A 13,011-nucleotide genomic window follows, 5' to 3' on the forward strand; every position below is an offset into this window, starting at 1 on the left:
GTAATTAGGATGGATATTTGGGTCTGTTTCCCGAGCAAAATAAATAAAGTACACTAACCTTTGTCTCCTGCATTTGGAGAGTTTTCATGCGTTGAGAGGGGGGGGGGGGGGAAGTGGGGGGCAGGGTGCACTTAGGCTTTCCATCCAGCAGAATCAGGGTTCAAGTGGTTGATAAGTTGGGCTTTTAAGTTGCAGTGAGTGTTTCTGCATTGAATTATTTTCTGGTGATTACGCATTGTGAGCGTGTTTGCATGCATTGTGTCGGTCATCTACGATTAGTTTTCATGTTTGCATGGTATGACTGGATTATTTTGAGAATTTAGGTTCAAATGGCTCTGAGCACTATGGTACTTAACATCTGAGGTCATCAGTCCCCTAGAACTTAGAACTACTTAAACCTAACTAACCTAAAGACGTGACACACATCCATGCCCGAGGCAGGATTCGAACCTGCGACCGTAGCAGTCGCGTGGTTCCAGACTGAAGCGCCTAGATCCGCTCGGCCACCATGGGCGGCGGGAATTTAGAAGTTGGGTTGTTTGAGGGAGGAGACCTGACAGCGAGGTCATCGGTCTCATTAGGGAAAGATGGGGAAGGAAGTCGACCATGCCCTTTCAAAGGAACCATAGCAGCATTTGCCTGGAGCGATTTAGGGAAATCACGGAAAACCTAAATCAGGATGGGGTCGAACGAGAGGTTGAACCGTCGTCCTCCCGAACGCGAGTCCAGTGTGACAGCCAGAGCACGACACTGTAATTTACGAGCTGTTTGCTTCTCGGCTCATCAGTCTAAGGTATTATCATTTAGGAGTAGTTTGAGGTCTGTAAACCATATATTGTGACTCTAAGCATGTTAGGGTGAGCATCTTGCATCAGCGTAATTAATAAATTAGGTGAAATCCGTAGTTAAATAAACTGTTCAAAAAATAAATATAATACACTCCCTCCTCTCTCCAGCGGCCCAGAATATGCTGATTCCTTTTTTCACACCAATTTTCCTTCCCTCCAGACCCCTGGCACAGTGAGTGATTTGTATCAGCGTAATAAACTAGGTGAGATCTGCAGTTCGATGTATGTAGGAAACGTAGTTGGATGACCTTCAAAAGTAGCTGAAACTAGGTATTTGGAAGAGTAGCGAATACCTTTTCTTGCCTATATGAATGAGCGGCCTTTAGTGGGGGCAACACCATACTAATCCCCCTCAGCAAAATTCATGTACATTTTCCAAGAGGATGACAAACATTTGATGGTGGTAGTGGCTCTATTTCTTTAAGTAAGGACTTACGTCCAGAGCTGAATGAGTGCATGTAATACAGCTATCAAAACAATGAGAAAGGGATATATAAGCCTCTTGTGGTGGTAACACTATAAAAATTGAAAGAAATTTATACGACATTTATTCGAATTGAATGGTAACGCCATACTAACTCTCATCAGTTGCTAGAGCAAATTTTGTGAACATAGTTGATGGTTGCAGTGCTCGAATTGCTTTAAATAAGGACTATCTCCAGTGCATGTAATACAGCTATCGATATCTCAGCCTATTGTGGTGGTAACAGGAAACTAATGCTGTAGGTTTATAATAATAATAAATAAATTTAAACAAATTTAAAGAAATTAAAAAAATATAGTAACTGAATTGAACGTAAGATCTTAGAGCAAAATTGAGGAACATTTTCTAAGAGGATGACGAACACACTTGATGTGGTACAGAATCTAATTGTTTAATAGAGGCTTATGTACATTCGTAGAAAGAGGTGAGTTAGTGGAGGTAGCACAACTGCCCTTTCTTTGGCACAATTTTCTTAGATTAGTATAGGTAGCCCTATTGACCTATCTTCGCACCAAAATTCAAACTTCCCGCAAGTTACTAGGAAGAGGAGACTTATGTTAGTAGAGGTAGCCCTTTCTTTCCCGCAATTTTCTTACGTTAGTAGAGGTAACCCAAGTGCCCTATCTTCCCTCCAAAATTCAAACTTCCCGCGATTTCCTAGGACGAGGTGACTTAGGTTAGTGGAAGTAGTCCGACTACCCTACCTTACGCCCTTTTTGATAACGGTACTCGCGTCATCAGCTGACGCCACATGACATCACGTTCTTGAGTCACGGCCGCCTTATTGGGTAACGTTACTTCGGGGCCACGTTCTTGTTGTCCCACTAGTGAAGACAAATCCCTTTTCCCTGCTCTGTGGCCAGAATTACCACCATATTCTCACCTTCCCAGGTGGCCGACTTGCGTAGTCGACTATCATTTAGCTTAGAGACCGGCCCTTTGTAGTGGCACCCAGACCTTACAGTGCCTATGTGTCTGTTGATAGGCCTACGACCGTCAATCAGAGGTTTATGAACAGGAAAGTGTTTTAGTTTATTCCTCACTATAGCACAAACTACTTCAACGTCACCGGAATACTCACTCTGTGAAACTACAAACGGTAGTCGAGTGTCGAAACTTGCGGAATGTTGATGTAAGGCTCTAGGACATGAGATTAATGTCAATATTCTAAGAAGAGATCAACATGATCCCAGCGAACAGAACAAGGAGAGGTAGCAAACGTTGTCTATCACACTGAAAGCGGCTGAAGTTCAACCTTTATAGTGGGACACATGATACGTGGTGAACGTAACCAAAGTTTATTCTGCCTAATCTTAATTTTCATGCAACTTAATAGCGATCAAGCAAATGACAGTATCCCACTTTATTCGACACAAAGTGGCAAATCCAAAGACCTTTTGAAATACTCTGTCCGATTATTATTAATGGAGATACGGAGCAAATTACGACTCATAATTTTTCAGAGGTCACAGAAAACCCATTTAGTGACAAGCTCAGATAGCAACAAAGACATACGATGGGCCAGATTAAAGATTATGTTTACAACAATGAGTAACTGCGATTCCATGTCAGCGGTGTATGTCCCTCTGGAGCTAGAGCGGTAATTACGCGCAGTAAATACGCAATGTGGCCTGATAGCCGTAAGTGTTGAAGTGTCGGTTCTGGAAAAGGGAGATGCGCCGATCCCAGATCGAATCCACTGTGGATTAATGACGAATGTCGATGTGCTGGCCTGCCTGGATATAGGTTCTGTGCCGTTTCGCCTGTTCCAGTAGGTGAATACTTCGGTGGTACCCAGTTGGTCGCTGAGTCACACTTTTGGCAAACCTTGAGAAAATTTTCTTTCACATTCATATGAATAACACTACACGCAGATAAGTTGGGGTACGAACATTGAACTAGTAATTCCAGATCCGTAAATATCGGTCCCGACCCTGCACCGAAGCGCGACAGAGGCAAAATAAGAGATAGAAGAAGAAGTAAATACGCAATTGTGACCGTAATTCCACTATACAGGACATTTACGTACGACTGAGGCGCTAAACCCGACGCTGTGCAGGAACTAATACTCCCGTAAGCAGGCGGTACCGCCACTTTATCTCCCCCTCTTGTTCAGACCGGCAGTGTGAGAACTAGCCAGTGCGCAATGGAGGAGGCTGATCCTGAAATAGTCTTACAGGTGTAACAGACATTAGACTCCTGAAAATCGTCTTTAATTACGGCAAGAGCCTCTGCATGATGCCAGAACAAACTGGTAGGATTCGTGCTATCATTGAAAACACCTGGTATCATTCTCATAGATTCCCTGGCAGTGTGCGATTTTGCGTTGTACTGCATGAAACAGCTGTAGGTTTCATAATAGCCGTTACTTCTCTGGAAAACGGTTGCATACTTTTGTTCATAAACCTAATAGAAGCTATGAGCTGCTGGGAAAAGATCAGTTCTGTAATTCGTGTAATAGTTACTGCACACTATATTCTTGCTTTCACATCACGTAGAGACCATTCACGTAAAGAATGAAGATTTTTGGAACTTCAACGCGATTCTTCTGTGAGTTCGTGTACTACGATAAAGTGAGGCATGGTTCATCAAACAGAAAGAGCATTTCAGCCTTAACCTCTGCAAAACGCTCAAACTACAGTCTCGGTTGCACTACTGACGTCGAGCAGCAGTACTTGTAAAGGTCAATCTAGGCACTACACTGAGCACAGTCCTGTGATCAAACGCTACTGACGCGTCTTTCTCGATTGCTGGATGGAGCTACGATTTTCTCGGAGTTCTCGCCAAGGCTCCTCCTAACCCGTCTAGTTTCCCCCTTGGCTAAACAGATATCCCAACTATCAAGCATGGAGCATCGGCCCGGTCCCTGACGCGCCGGTAGCAGCCATCCTACGCTCTAGAATGCCACAGCTCTTGCACTGTACGTGGGACACACCTGTATTACATTTAATATAGCTATGATGGCAGCATGTCTCAAGCTCACAAATTTGCCTATCACCAAAGTCTAGGCTAATTATTGCTAACATAGACAGGGTGGGGCAAATAAAAGCGACCCAGACGAATGGATACAACTGGATGTGAATTTGTGCGTATAGCCACACCTCGTGCACGCCCCCCACGTGTTCCATTGCACACATTGGAGCACATTTACACAACCACCACGCCTGACTGAGTTGTTAGCAGAGGTCACTCTTGTCCTGGCCCTACCTGGCCAGGATCTTTCAGTGTCTGATTACTTTGTGTGGGAGCCCTTGCGTCCCAACAGTCCTCACAGTCTTCAAGAATTGCAGATGAACGTTCCGGATGAGACTGCAGTAATTCCAGCAGTCCAGCTTCGACCTACGTTCAGCAACTCGCTGACCAGGGCCCAAAAGACGAGTGGTGGTCACTTTCAACATCTACTACTGTCAGGTTAGTATCGTATTTTCTTTCCTCTGTTGTATTTCTTTCCAACCTAGAACTCTGTTCTGTGGGCCACTTTTATTTGCCCCTACCAGTATTTATCGAATAAATGCAAGTTGACTAAAAAGGCAATAATGAAAATTAAGCGCTATTCAATATTGGTGCACCATCATAAAAGACGAATGTAAACGTTGTCAAAAGTTAAAGTAGTCTCATACACAGGGAATAAGCGTAGATGCAACAGTCCCGATCGCCGTTCTAGGCAAGGAGGTGGTTTGCAGCTGTCATCCTGCATCTTGGCATTACATGTAGAGGGTGTATCTGTGTCGTATGGATGGCTGTGATAAGTTCTTGCATAGTGTAGTGTTTGGTTGTGTTGTTATGGGTGAAAGAAAGCGACAGGCTGTCGCCAAAAAGTCTACTTCTCTCGAATGGGGCCAGGGAGGTCGCCGAGCTTAAAGTCCCCACCCGACAGAAGGATGACTGTCAACTGTACAGTATGCCCTCACTTCAAGGGGCACTTTGGAAGCGTTTCGAATTTAATCCAGGTTACTGGCGTCGAGGATGGTGTTCAAGAACATTACGCCACCATCTCTGCTCCCCTTGTCAGCCAAATACCAGTAGTGAAAATTTCACCCACAACCGGGATTTGAACCAGCTTACCTCCGAATGGAGCGCCACCGCACAGGTATGCGTTAGCGGCCTCGGCTAAGCAGATGGGTTTATACTGTTGTGTGTATCTTTGTATATTTTCTTGGTGTAAAATATGTCAAGTGCAATTGTCATTCGTGTTATTTGTTGTTAATTAGCGCTTCAAGAAACGTGTGAGGTGTCGTAATAACCGGGGTTGAGATGCTCACATTTTGGCATATACAGGCAATTTTTTTCCACCGTGTACAAACTCTAGGGATCGATTGATGAGAGGATATGGATTAAAGAAGGTCTAATGGACTTACGTCCTGAAATGCATTATCTTCGTGCGAGAAACCATTTATTCAATCACACTTCGTTACAAAGACTCATCTAAAACGCGCTGTACCATGCAGCCACATTTACAGTATGCATGGTTTCCTCGTAGAGGGTGATACTGTTCCTCATACGTCATGCCCTAGCACACTCTCGTGCCATAGTAATTGGTAATCGTGAGTCCAATTCACTTCCCTTGCTGTTTCGCCTTTTAGTGGATGTGATACAGAGTTGTACACGATGATTCCGTATTTAAATCCAGAGCTTCTCGACATGGTGCTTACTTACGGAAAGGCAAATGGATGCAGACAGCAATGTTGTATCAGGAGACCTATTCCCGCCGACAACAACCACAACAGTATGTCTGCAACAGTGTTTTGTCTGCGACAGGGTCGTTTCAGGAAATAGGAAATCATGAAAGGTGTGCCCGAAATTTTCGAACACCAGACTTGCACGAAAATGTGAATATCACTGTGTAAGGCAACCTCTGTGTCAGTACCAGGCAGTTGGTCCGCCAGTACAGGTAAGCCAGATCACCGTGCGGAACATTCTCCATGACAATTGTTAGTGCACTTATCACTTACAGCGTGTGCTGGGCTTACGAACGACAGATTTTCCGCGTTGGGAGCAGTTTCAGCACTGATTTCTTGACCAGGCAACCGTCCTATTCACAGATGAGGCCACCTTTACACAGAATGGTATCTTCAGTTTTCAAAACAGTCATCTGTGGGATAGTATTCAGAACCCCCATGGTATGGCAACAGCGAATCATCAGCATCGGTACAACCAGAATATGTGGGCCGGGATAACTTCCCACCATATTTTGGGACCAGTCCTCCTTCCACGTCGCCTTACAGGCCGGAACTATCGGCGTTTCTAGCGGGTCACTTTGCCTGCTCTGCTGGAAGAAGTGTCACTGACGATTCGAAAGGTTATGTGGCTGCTACATGACGGCGCTCCTTCCCACTTCGCCGCTAACGCCCGGAAGCATCTCAGTCGTGTCTTCCCTGATCGGTGGATCAAACGAGGGGCCATTTCCATGGCCGGCTCCTTCACCGGGTCTCAACCCGTGCGATTTCTGGTTATGGGGTCATCTCAGAAGCATCGTGTAAGCAGAGACCATGCCAGATGTTGAGACACTGGAGTAGAGTATACATGGTGCCTATGACACTTTGGATACAGCCTGTCAGATGTGAACGTCTGAGACAGAACAATGCTATATTAAAAATGCTATATTAAAAATATTTGGGTTAAACGACGGCGCGTACATGCATGCGTTGAGGCACATGGAAACCATTTTCAGCACATGCACTGTGACTGCATAGTACAGCCCATATTAGACCGTAGTCTCTGTAACAATGTATGATTGAATAAATGGTCTCTAGCATAGAAAACATGGATTTCCGGACGTAAGTGCATTAGACCCTTTTTTGTTCCGAATCCTCTCATCGATCAAGCGCTAAAGTTTGTATACAGTGGAAAAAACCACTTCGTTAACTGTGTGTCAGTTATATTAAATAGGCCATTTTTAAGTTTAGCTTAACTGATTCGATGACATTTAGTGGTGTGAGGACTGGAAACGTTCATAAAATTATTTTGAAGGCATGTTGATTGGATGTGTATTTGGCGTCGACGCTCACATGCCTTGGGACTCTGTTTCTGAATGGTGTGCTCACAGTGACCTATCGCTGGATTTAGAAAATTCGCAGTTGTTCGGTGTTACACTTGATGTTATCTCGGACTCGGCTTTCGAGAAGGCACGCTGCTTCCGGGTCTTAGGCGAAATCGCAAATGACCTTCTGAGTTAGCGAAAGAATATTTCTGACTTGTACGACTGGGCAATGTGGCGACGTAACTGCACTTAAAGTTATCTTTTTTTTTAAAAAAAAAAAAAAGGTCGAGTTTATCAAATGACCTCATCTCTGCTGTGGCTCGTGCAGTTTTACTATCTTTACCAGTGAACGTTCTCTTCCATGAAAATTAAAGGTGGAGGGAGAAAGGAAAGGAAAGGGATGCTGATGGCAGCTGCATCAGGACATTACGTGGAATCAGAGGCGATGAGCAGAAAGGCCGGGAATCCCAGTGCGTCAGTCGTTGCACCGTCCGCAGAAAACCGTTTATTGCGACAGCGCGGAGTATGTCGGCACGCCTCACGGCCGAACCACGACCCCACTGAGCGCCACATGTCCCAAAGAGCATACACCGCTCACTCATATAACTGAACGGTCTCTGTTCCGTTGCACACTAATTCAAACAAAACTGCAGCATTAATTGAAGAAACTACATTATTTGTGCAAGCTTCAGCTTGTGGCAATACATGTGAAGTAATTCAGCTGAACATGTAATTCAAATCCTTAACAATGCTATATTAAAAATATTTGGGTTAAAGGACTTAAATCATTTATTCCACTTTCCTGTGACGGAAAATAACATTTTGTTGTTCGTACAAAATGTATCTTGCTGCCATAGTAAGCATATTTTAATTATTTCCTATAGTACGAAGTCTATCAAACTTAGGACTGTTACCTCCTATTACAAAACGTTTTCATTAACTTTTTCCAAATTTCCTCTTTCATTCCTGTTCTAACTTTGTGCTGAAATTTTTTTGATAATGGAACAGCCTGAGAATGGTACTGAGCAACGAAACCTGTAGGCAGTAGGCAAAACAAAACAACTGCGAGTGTAGAGCTTTTTTTAAGCCTGTCATTGCTACAGGTGGGGCTCCAGAGTCTTATAACATCTGTTATGCAGAGTACAACAAGATCTGGTGATTCCTTTGTCGGGGAAAGTATTGAAGATTACGAGGTGTTTTAGGAGGGTATTCTGTGAAGTTCAGTCAGAAAATTAATGAAAATAAGAATTTACGTTTTCAGAAACTTTTTATTTTCAGTTCAATCTCCTTTAGTTATAGAAAGCAATCTCAGTGGCGTTTAGTGTTAATACTGTAAGCGCGTTTGGACACAAGACCATTATCACACAATACATAAGACAGCGGCGACTCGAACATGTATGCGCAATTGCGAATGTACATACCACCTTTAGCTGTAAGACGTAATGACGGCAGTGAAAATTTGTGGCAGCCGGGTCTCGAAGCCGGATTTCCCACTTATGGCAAGTGGTCGCCTTACCATTTGGCTATCTGGTTGAAATGGAGCTCCATTGAAGATGACTTTAAAAAATGGTTCAAATGGCTCTAAGCACTATAGGGCTTCACATCTGAGGTCATTAGTCCCCTAGAACTTAGAACTACTTAAACCTATCTAACCTAAGAACATCACACGCAGCCATGCCCGAGGCAGGATTCGAACCTGCGACAGTAGCATTCGCGCGTTTCCGGACTGAAGCGCCTAGAACTGCCCGGCCACTGCAGCCGACGTTTTCGCGATCTATTCACGATTAATGGCCAAACCCATATGTCGTCATCCATGCATCTACAATCTGTGCTCGTACATCCAATATGCATGTATGTACGAGGGTTATTCAGAAAGTAGGGAACGATTCCGTCTGACGCCGCTATGCGCGCGCCGATCGCGTATATTTTGGTATGTGTGTGTTCGGCAGTTCAGTCGGCATCCATCCGTGACAGCGGGAACGTCTCTACAAGCCTGGTGTTTTCAATATTCGAATTAGAAATGTGCGCTGCAGTCGAAAATCTCTCCAGTTGTGAGGTTCGGTCTGTGATAGGGTTTTTGTTGGCAAAAAACCTAAAACCTATAGAAATTTATTGTGAACTGTGCGAAGTGTACGGACACAACTTAAAGAGTGAATTTTCCGTCCGGAAATGGTGCATTCGGTTTCAAATGTCCGAACCAACGTTCATGATGAAGAGAAGAACGGACGCCAGAGCATTGTCACTGGCGATCTTGTCGCTAAAGCTGATGAAATGATTGGTGAAAACCGTCGCTTCACAATAACTGAGCTTTCGCTTTCTTTTCCACAAGTTTCACGGACTTTGCTGTTTGAAATTGCCACTGAAAAGTTAAGCTAGCACAAATTTTGTGCACGATGGGTGCTTACAGAGCACTATGAAGAACAGCGAAAGGGGGCAACGCTGACATTTCTGGAGGCCTACCACAAACATGGTGAGTCATTACTGGATCGAATCACTCGTGACGAGACTTGGGTGAAATAACTCAATTTCGAGACAAAATTACAGTCCATGGAGTGGGGGCACACGAGGTCCCCCCAAAAACCAAAATAATGTTTGCAAACCTTGTCAGCAAGGAAGTTGATGGCAACAGTGTTTTTAGATAGGCAAGTTGTGGTTCTTATTGATTTCCTCGAACGTGGAGCAACCATAAATTCTGCCCGCTACTGTCAAACTTTGCACAGCAGTTCGAAACAAACGCCAAGGAAAGCTAACGTGCAAAATTTTGTTTTTACGCGACAGTGCCCGACCTCACACGGCAAACCGCACTAAAGAACTCCTTAATTCATTCAAATGGAAAATTTTTCCTCATCCGCCCTACAGCCCCGATCTTGCACCAAGCGACTCCCTCTTGTTTCCCAAGGTGAAGAACTGGCTTGCAACGTAGGGCTTTGATGATGACGCGGAACTCCAGGCGGGCGTATCTCACTGACTGAAGTCTCAGGCGGCAGAATTTTACGACGAAGGTCTTTCAAAGCTTGTCCATCGCCATGATAAGTGCGTCAATACGTTTGGTGACTATATGGAAAAGTAGTATGTCAGTCGCTCTTTGAGATGTATATAATAAAATATATTTCTTGTACTTAGTTTCTATTAATGCCAAAATGTTCCCTACTTTCTGAAGAGCCCTCGTATGATGTAGCCGTACAGGCGAGGCTTCTTACTCGAGAGTCGCTTGCCTGGTGTGGGCGGATAAATACGACACCGGGCAAGCGACTTTCAAGTAAAATGTCTCGCCTGTACGAGAATATACATAACGGATGTACGAGTACAGCTTGTAGACGCATGTCTGATACGGATAGCCAAATGGTAAGACGACCATCCGCGATAAGCGGGAAATCCGGCGTAGAGTCCCGGTGTGGCACAAATTTTCATTGTCATTCAATCCTACATCTGATGGTTTTATGTATATTCGCAATTGCACATGCATTTAATGTATGTCATAACGACTGCAGTCGTCTTAGTGCCTGTTCGTTTGGACATGCATGCATGTTTAAAGGAACTTTGCGTCGTAATTCAGAGTAACACAGACGCTGCACCTGCTATTACTTCGCAGCTCGAGTCGCCGCTGCTATGTGTTGTCTGATGATGGATGGCCTTCTCACCAAAAGTGCTTGCAACATTAACACCAAACCCCATAGAGACTATTTCTTGTAACAAAAAAACACCAGCTCTAGTCTCATAGGCTTTATTTCTACACTTATTAACCTCTCTTAACACTAATATATTACATCCAACTTCGTTCCAGTGATATTATTCCATCACTGTAGTGTTTTTATAGAAGTGCTGTAAAACACTCATCTACAGTTGCAGTTGCTTCTTGATTCGATGAAAAACGGTTTCTAGCAAGAAAGCCATTAAAGTTCAGGAAGTTATGGAACTATAAGGGAGCCAAATATGGGAAACAGGATGCATGTACCCACACCCCATAGCGCAGATCCCTCAATATTCTCATTTTCAAGATACTTTCGCAAATAGGTTGAATGTTTCTGCAAACCAGATCTGTTTCTTTCGAATTTTTGGCATCCAGATCCGTTAGAAAATTCGAATTATACTACCCTCTTTTTCTTTCACCTTTTTTAAAACAATCAGAAGAATTTACCTCGTACCCCAAAACACGGATGTCATGACCGTTCCCGATGACGACATGATCTTCATGTTCTTTTGACCTGAAGTCATCTGTTTAGATTTCTGTTCAAATGTTTCAAATGGCTCTGAGGACTATGGGACTTAACAGCTATGGTCATCAGTCCCCTAGAACTTAGAGCTACTTAAACCTAGCTAACCTAAGGACATCACACAACACCAAGTCATCACGAGGCAGAGAAAATCCCTGACCCCACTGGGTATCGAACCCGGGAACCCGGGCGCGAGAAGCGAGAACGCTACCGCACGACTACGAGCTGCGGACTTAGATTTCTGTTTTGACTCCGTTATTTGGTGATGAATCCATATTGCACCCATTGCCACACAAGGACGCTGAAAATCGCTTTTCGTTTTAAGTAGACGCGTCAAACAGTGTTCGGAAATTCTCGTGTAAATTCGTTTCTGATCCGCTGTGAGGAAGCAAGGCACCCGTTTTGCAAAAAGCTAGTGTACATTTCTTCATCCAAAATGTATCCCACATGTTCTTTTGAAATCCCTTGAAAGTTTCGCACTCCTTGCTATGCTGATTTTCTTAGCTTGTATCGCGTAATTTTTCGACGATTTCTCGTCCGGTTACAGTTTTCGGACTGTTGCCTTCAGTCCACTACTGAAGAGAATCAGTTGCAATTTTGCATGGTGCCTGTTGAAAGTTGAATCGAACTCTGAGGAAAAATCTGCGCAGCTAGTCTGCGATCTGTGAGCTTGGCACGGAACTTTTCAGACCATTCTTGTACAACACGTACTGCCATCAGCTGTTTTGTTACACATACGATACATTCCGTAGAGTGGCGTGATGTACCGAATATTCTTTTAATCCTACTTGTGTATTACCATTCGACAACTAACGTTATCGGAAACTCTGCAGCACAGATTGTTGTGTTGTGATAAGTCGGATGAGAAATTTGTACTTACTTCGATGCGCTGGACGGACACTCCCGCTTCCTTAACATGGGATATAGCGAATGGGAACATGATGGCCAGCGACAAGTTGAGCACGCTGAAGTATTGGGCCATTGAGAATATCTGAAATGCAAGAAGACTGACATTGAAGCCGGAGAAGTGAAAACGCGCAGAAGAAAATGTGAATGCGAAAATATTTTGTTGACACAGACTTAGATAGGGAGGAACGATCACGAAGATAAAATAAGGGAAATCAGAGCTAGTACGGAAAGATATCGGTGTTCATTCTTTCCGCACGCTGTATGAGAATGGAATAATAGAGAATTGTGAAGGTGGTTCGATGAACCTTCTGCCAAGGACTTAAATGTGATTTGCAGAGTATCCATGTAGATGTGGAATATACTCACCTGGTCGGGTCCCGCGATTTTTCCAGCCAGGAAATAAGCCAACAGCGTCACCAGCAGGGAGGAGCGCTCTATAAAGACGGCCGACGCATGCAGGAAGCTCTTTAGGTAAGCTGTGTGCAGCAGCTTGTGGATTTCGGTCCTGGAATTAACAGGCAATGAATTCACATTGACTCAGAGAAAGACACCATTCTGAAATATCCATTTTTACAT

At 44.0% G+C, this 13,011-nt stretch overlaps 1 protein-coding gene across 1 annotated transcript in view; it reads right to left on the bottom strand.

Moving 5' to 3' along the window:
• Window positions 1–13,011, bottom strand: part of LOC126335905 (ATP-binding cassette sub-family C member 4-like) — a 221,127-nt gene that overhangs the window by 162,589 nt on the left and 45,527 nt on the right. Inside the window, exons 7-8 of the mRNA XM_049999378.1 lie at window positions 12,802–12,940; window positions 12,407–12,517 (exon numbers count right to left, since the gene is read on the bottom strand). Of these exons, the coding sequence (XP_049855335.1) occupies window positions 12,407–12,517; window positions 12,802–12,940 (250 nt within the window). The remainder of the gene's footprint in view (window positions 1–12,406; window positions 12,518–12,801; window positions 12,941–13,011) is intronic.

The sequence above is a fragment of the Schistocerca gregaria genome, chromosome 2, assembly GCF_023897955.1.
Source record: "Schistocerca gregaria isolate iqSchGreg1 chromosome 2, iqSchGreg1.2, whole genome shotgun sequence".
NCBI lineage: Eukaryota > Metazoa > Arthropoda > Insecta > Orthoptera > Acrididae > Schistocerca > Schistocerca gregaria.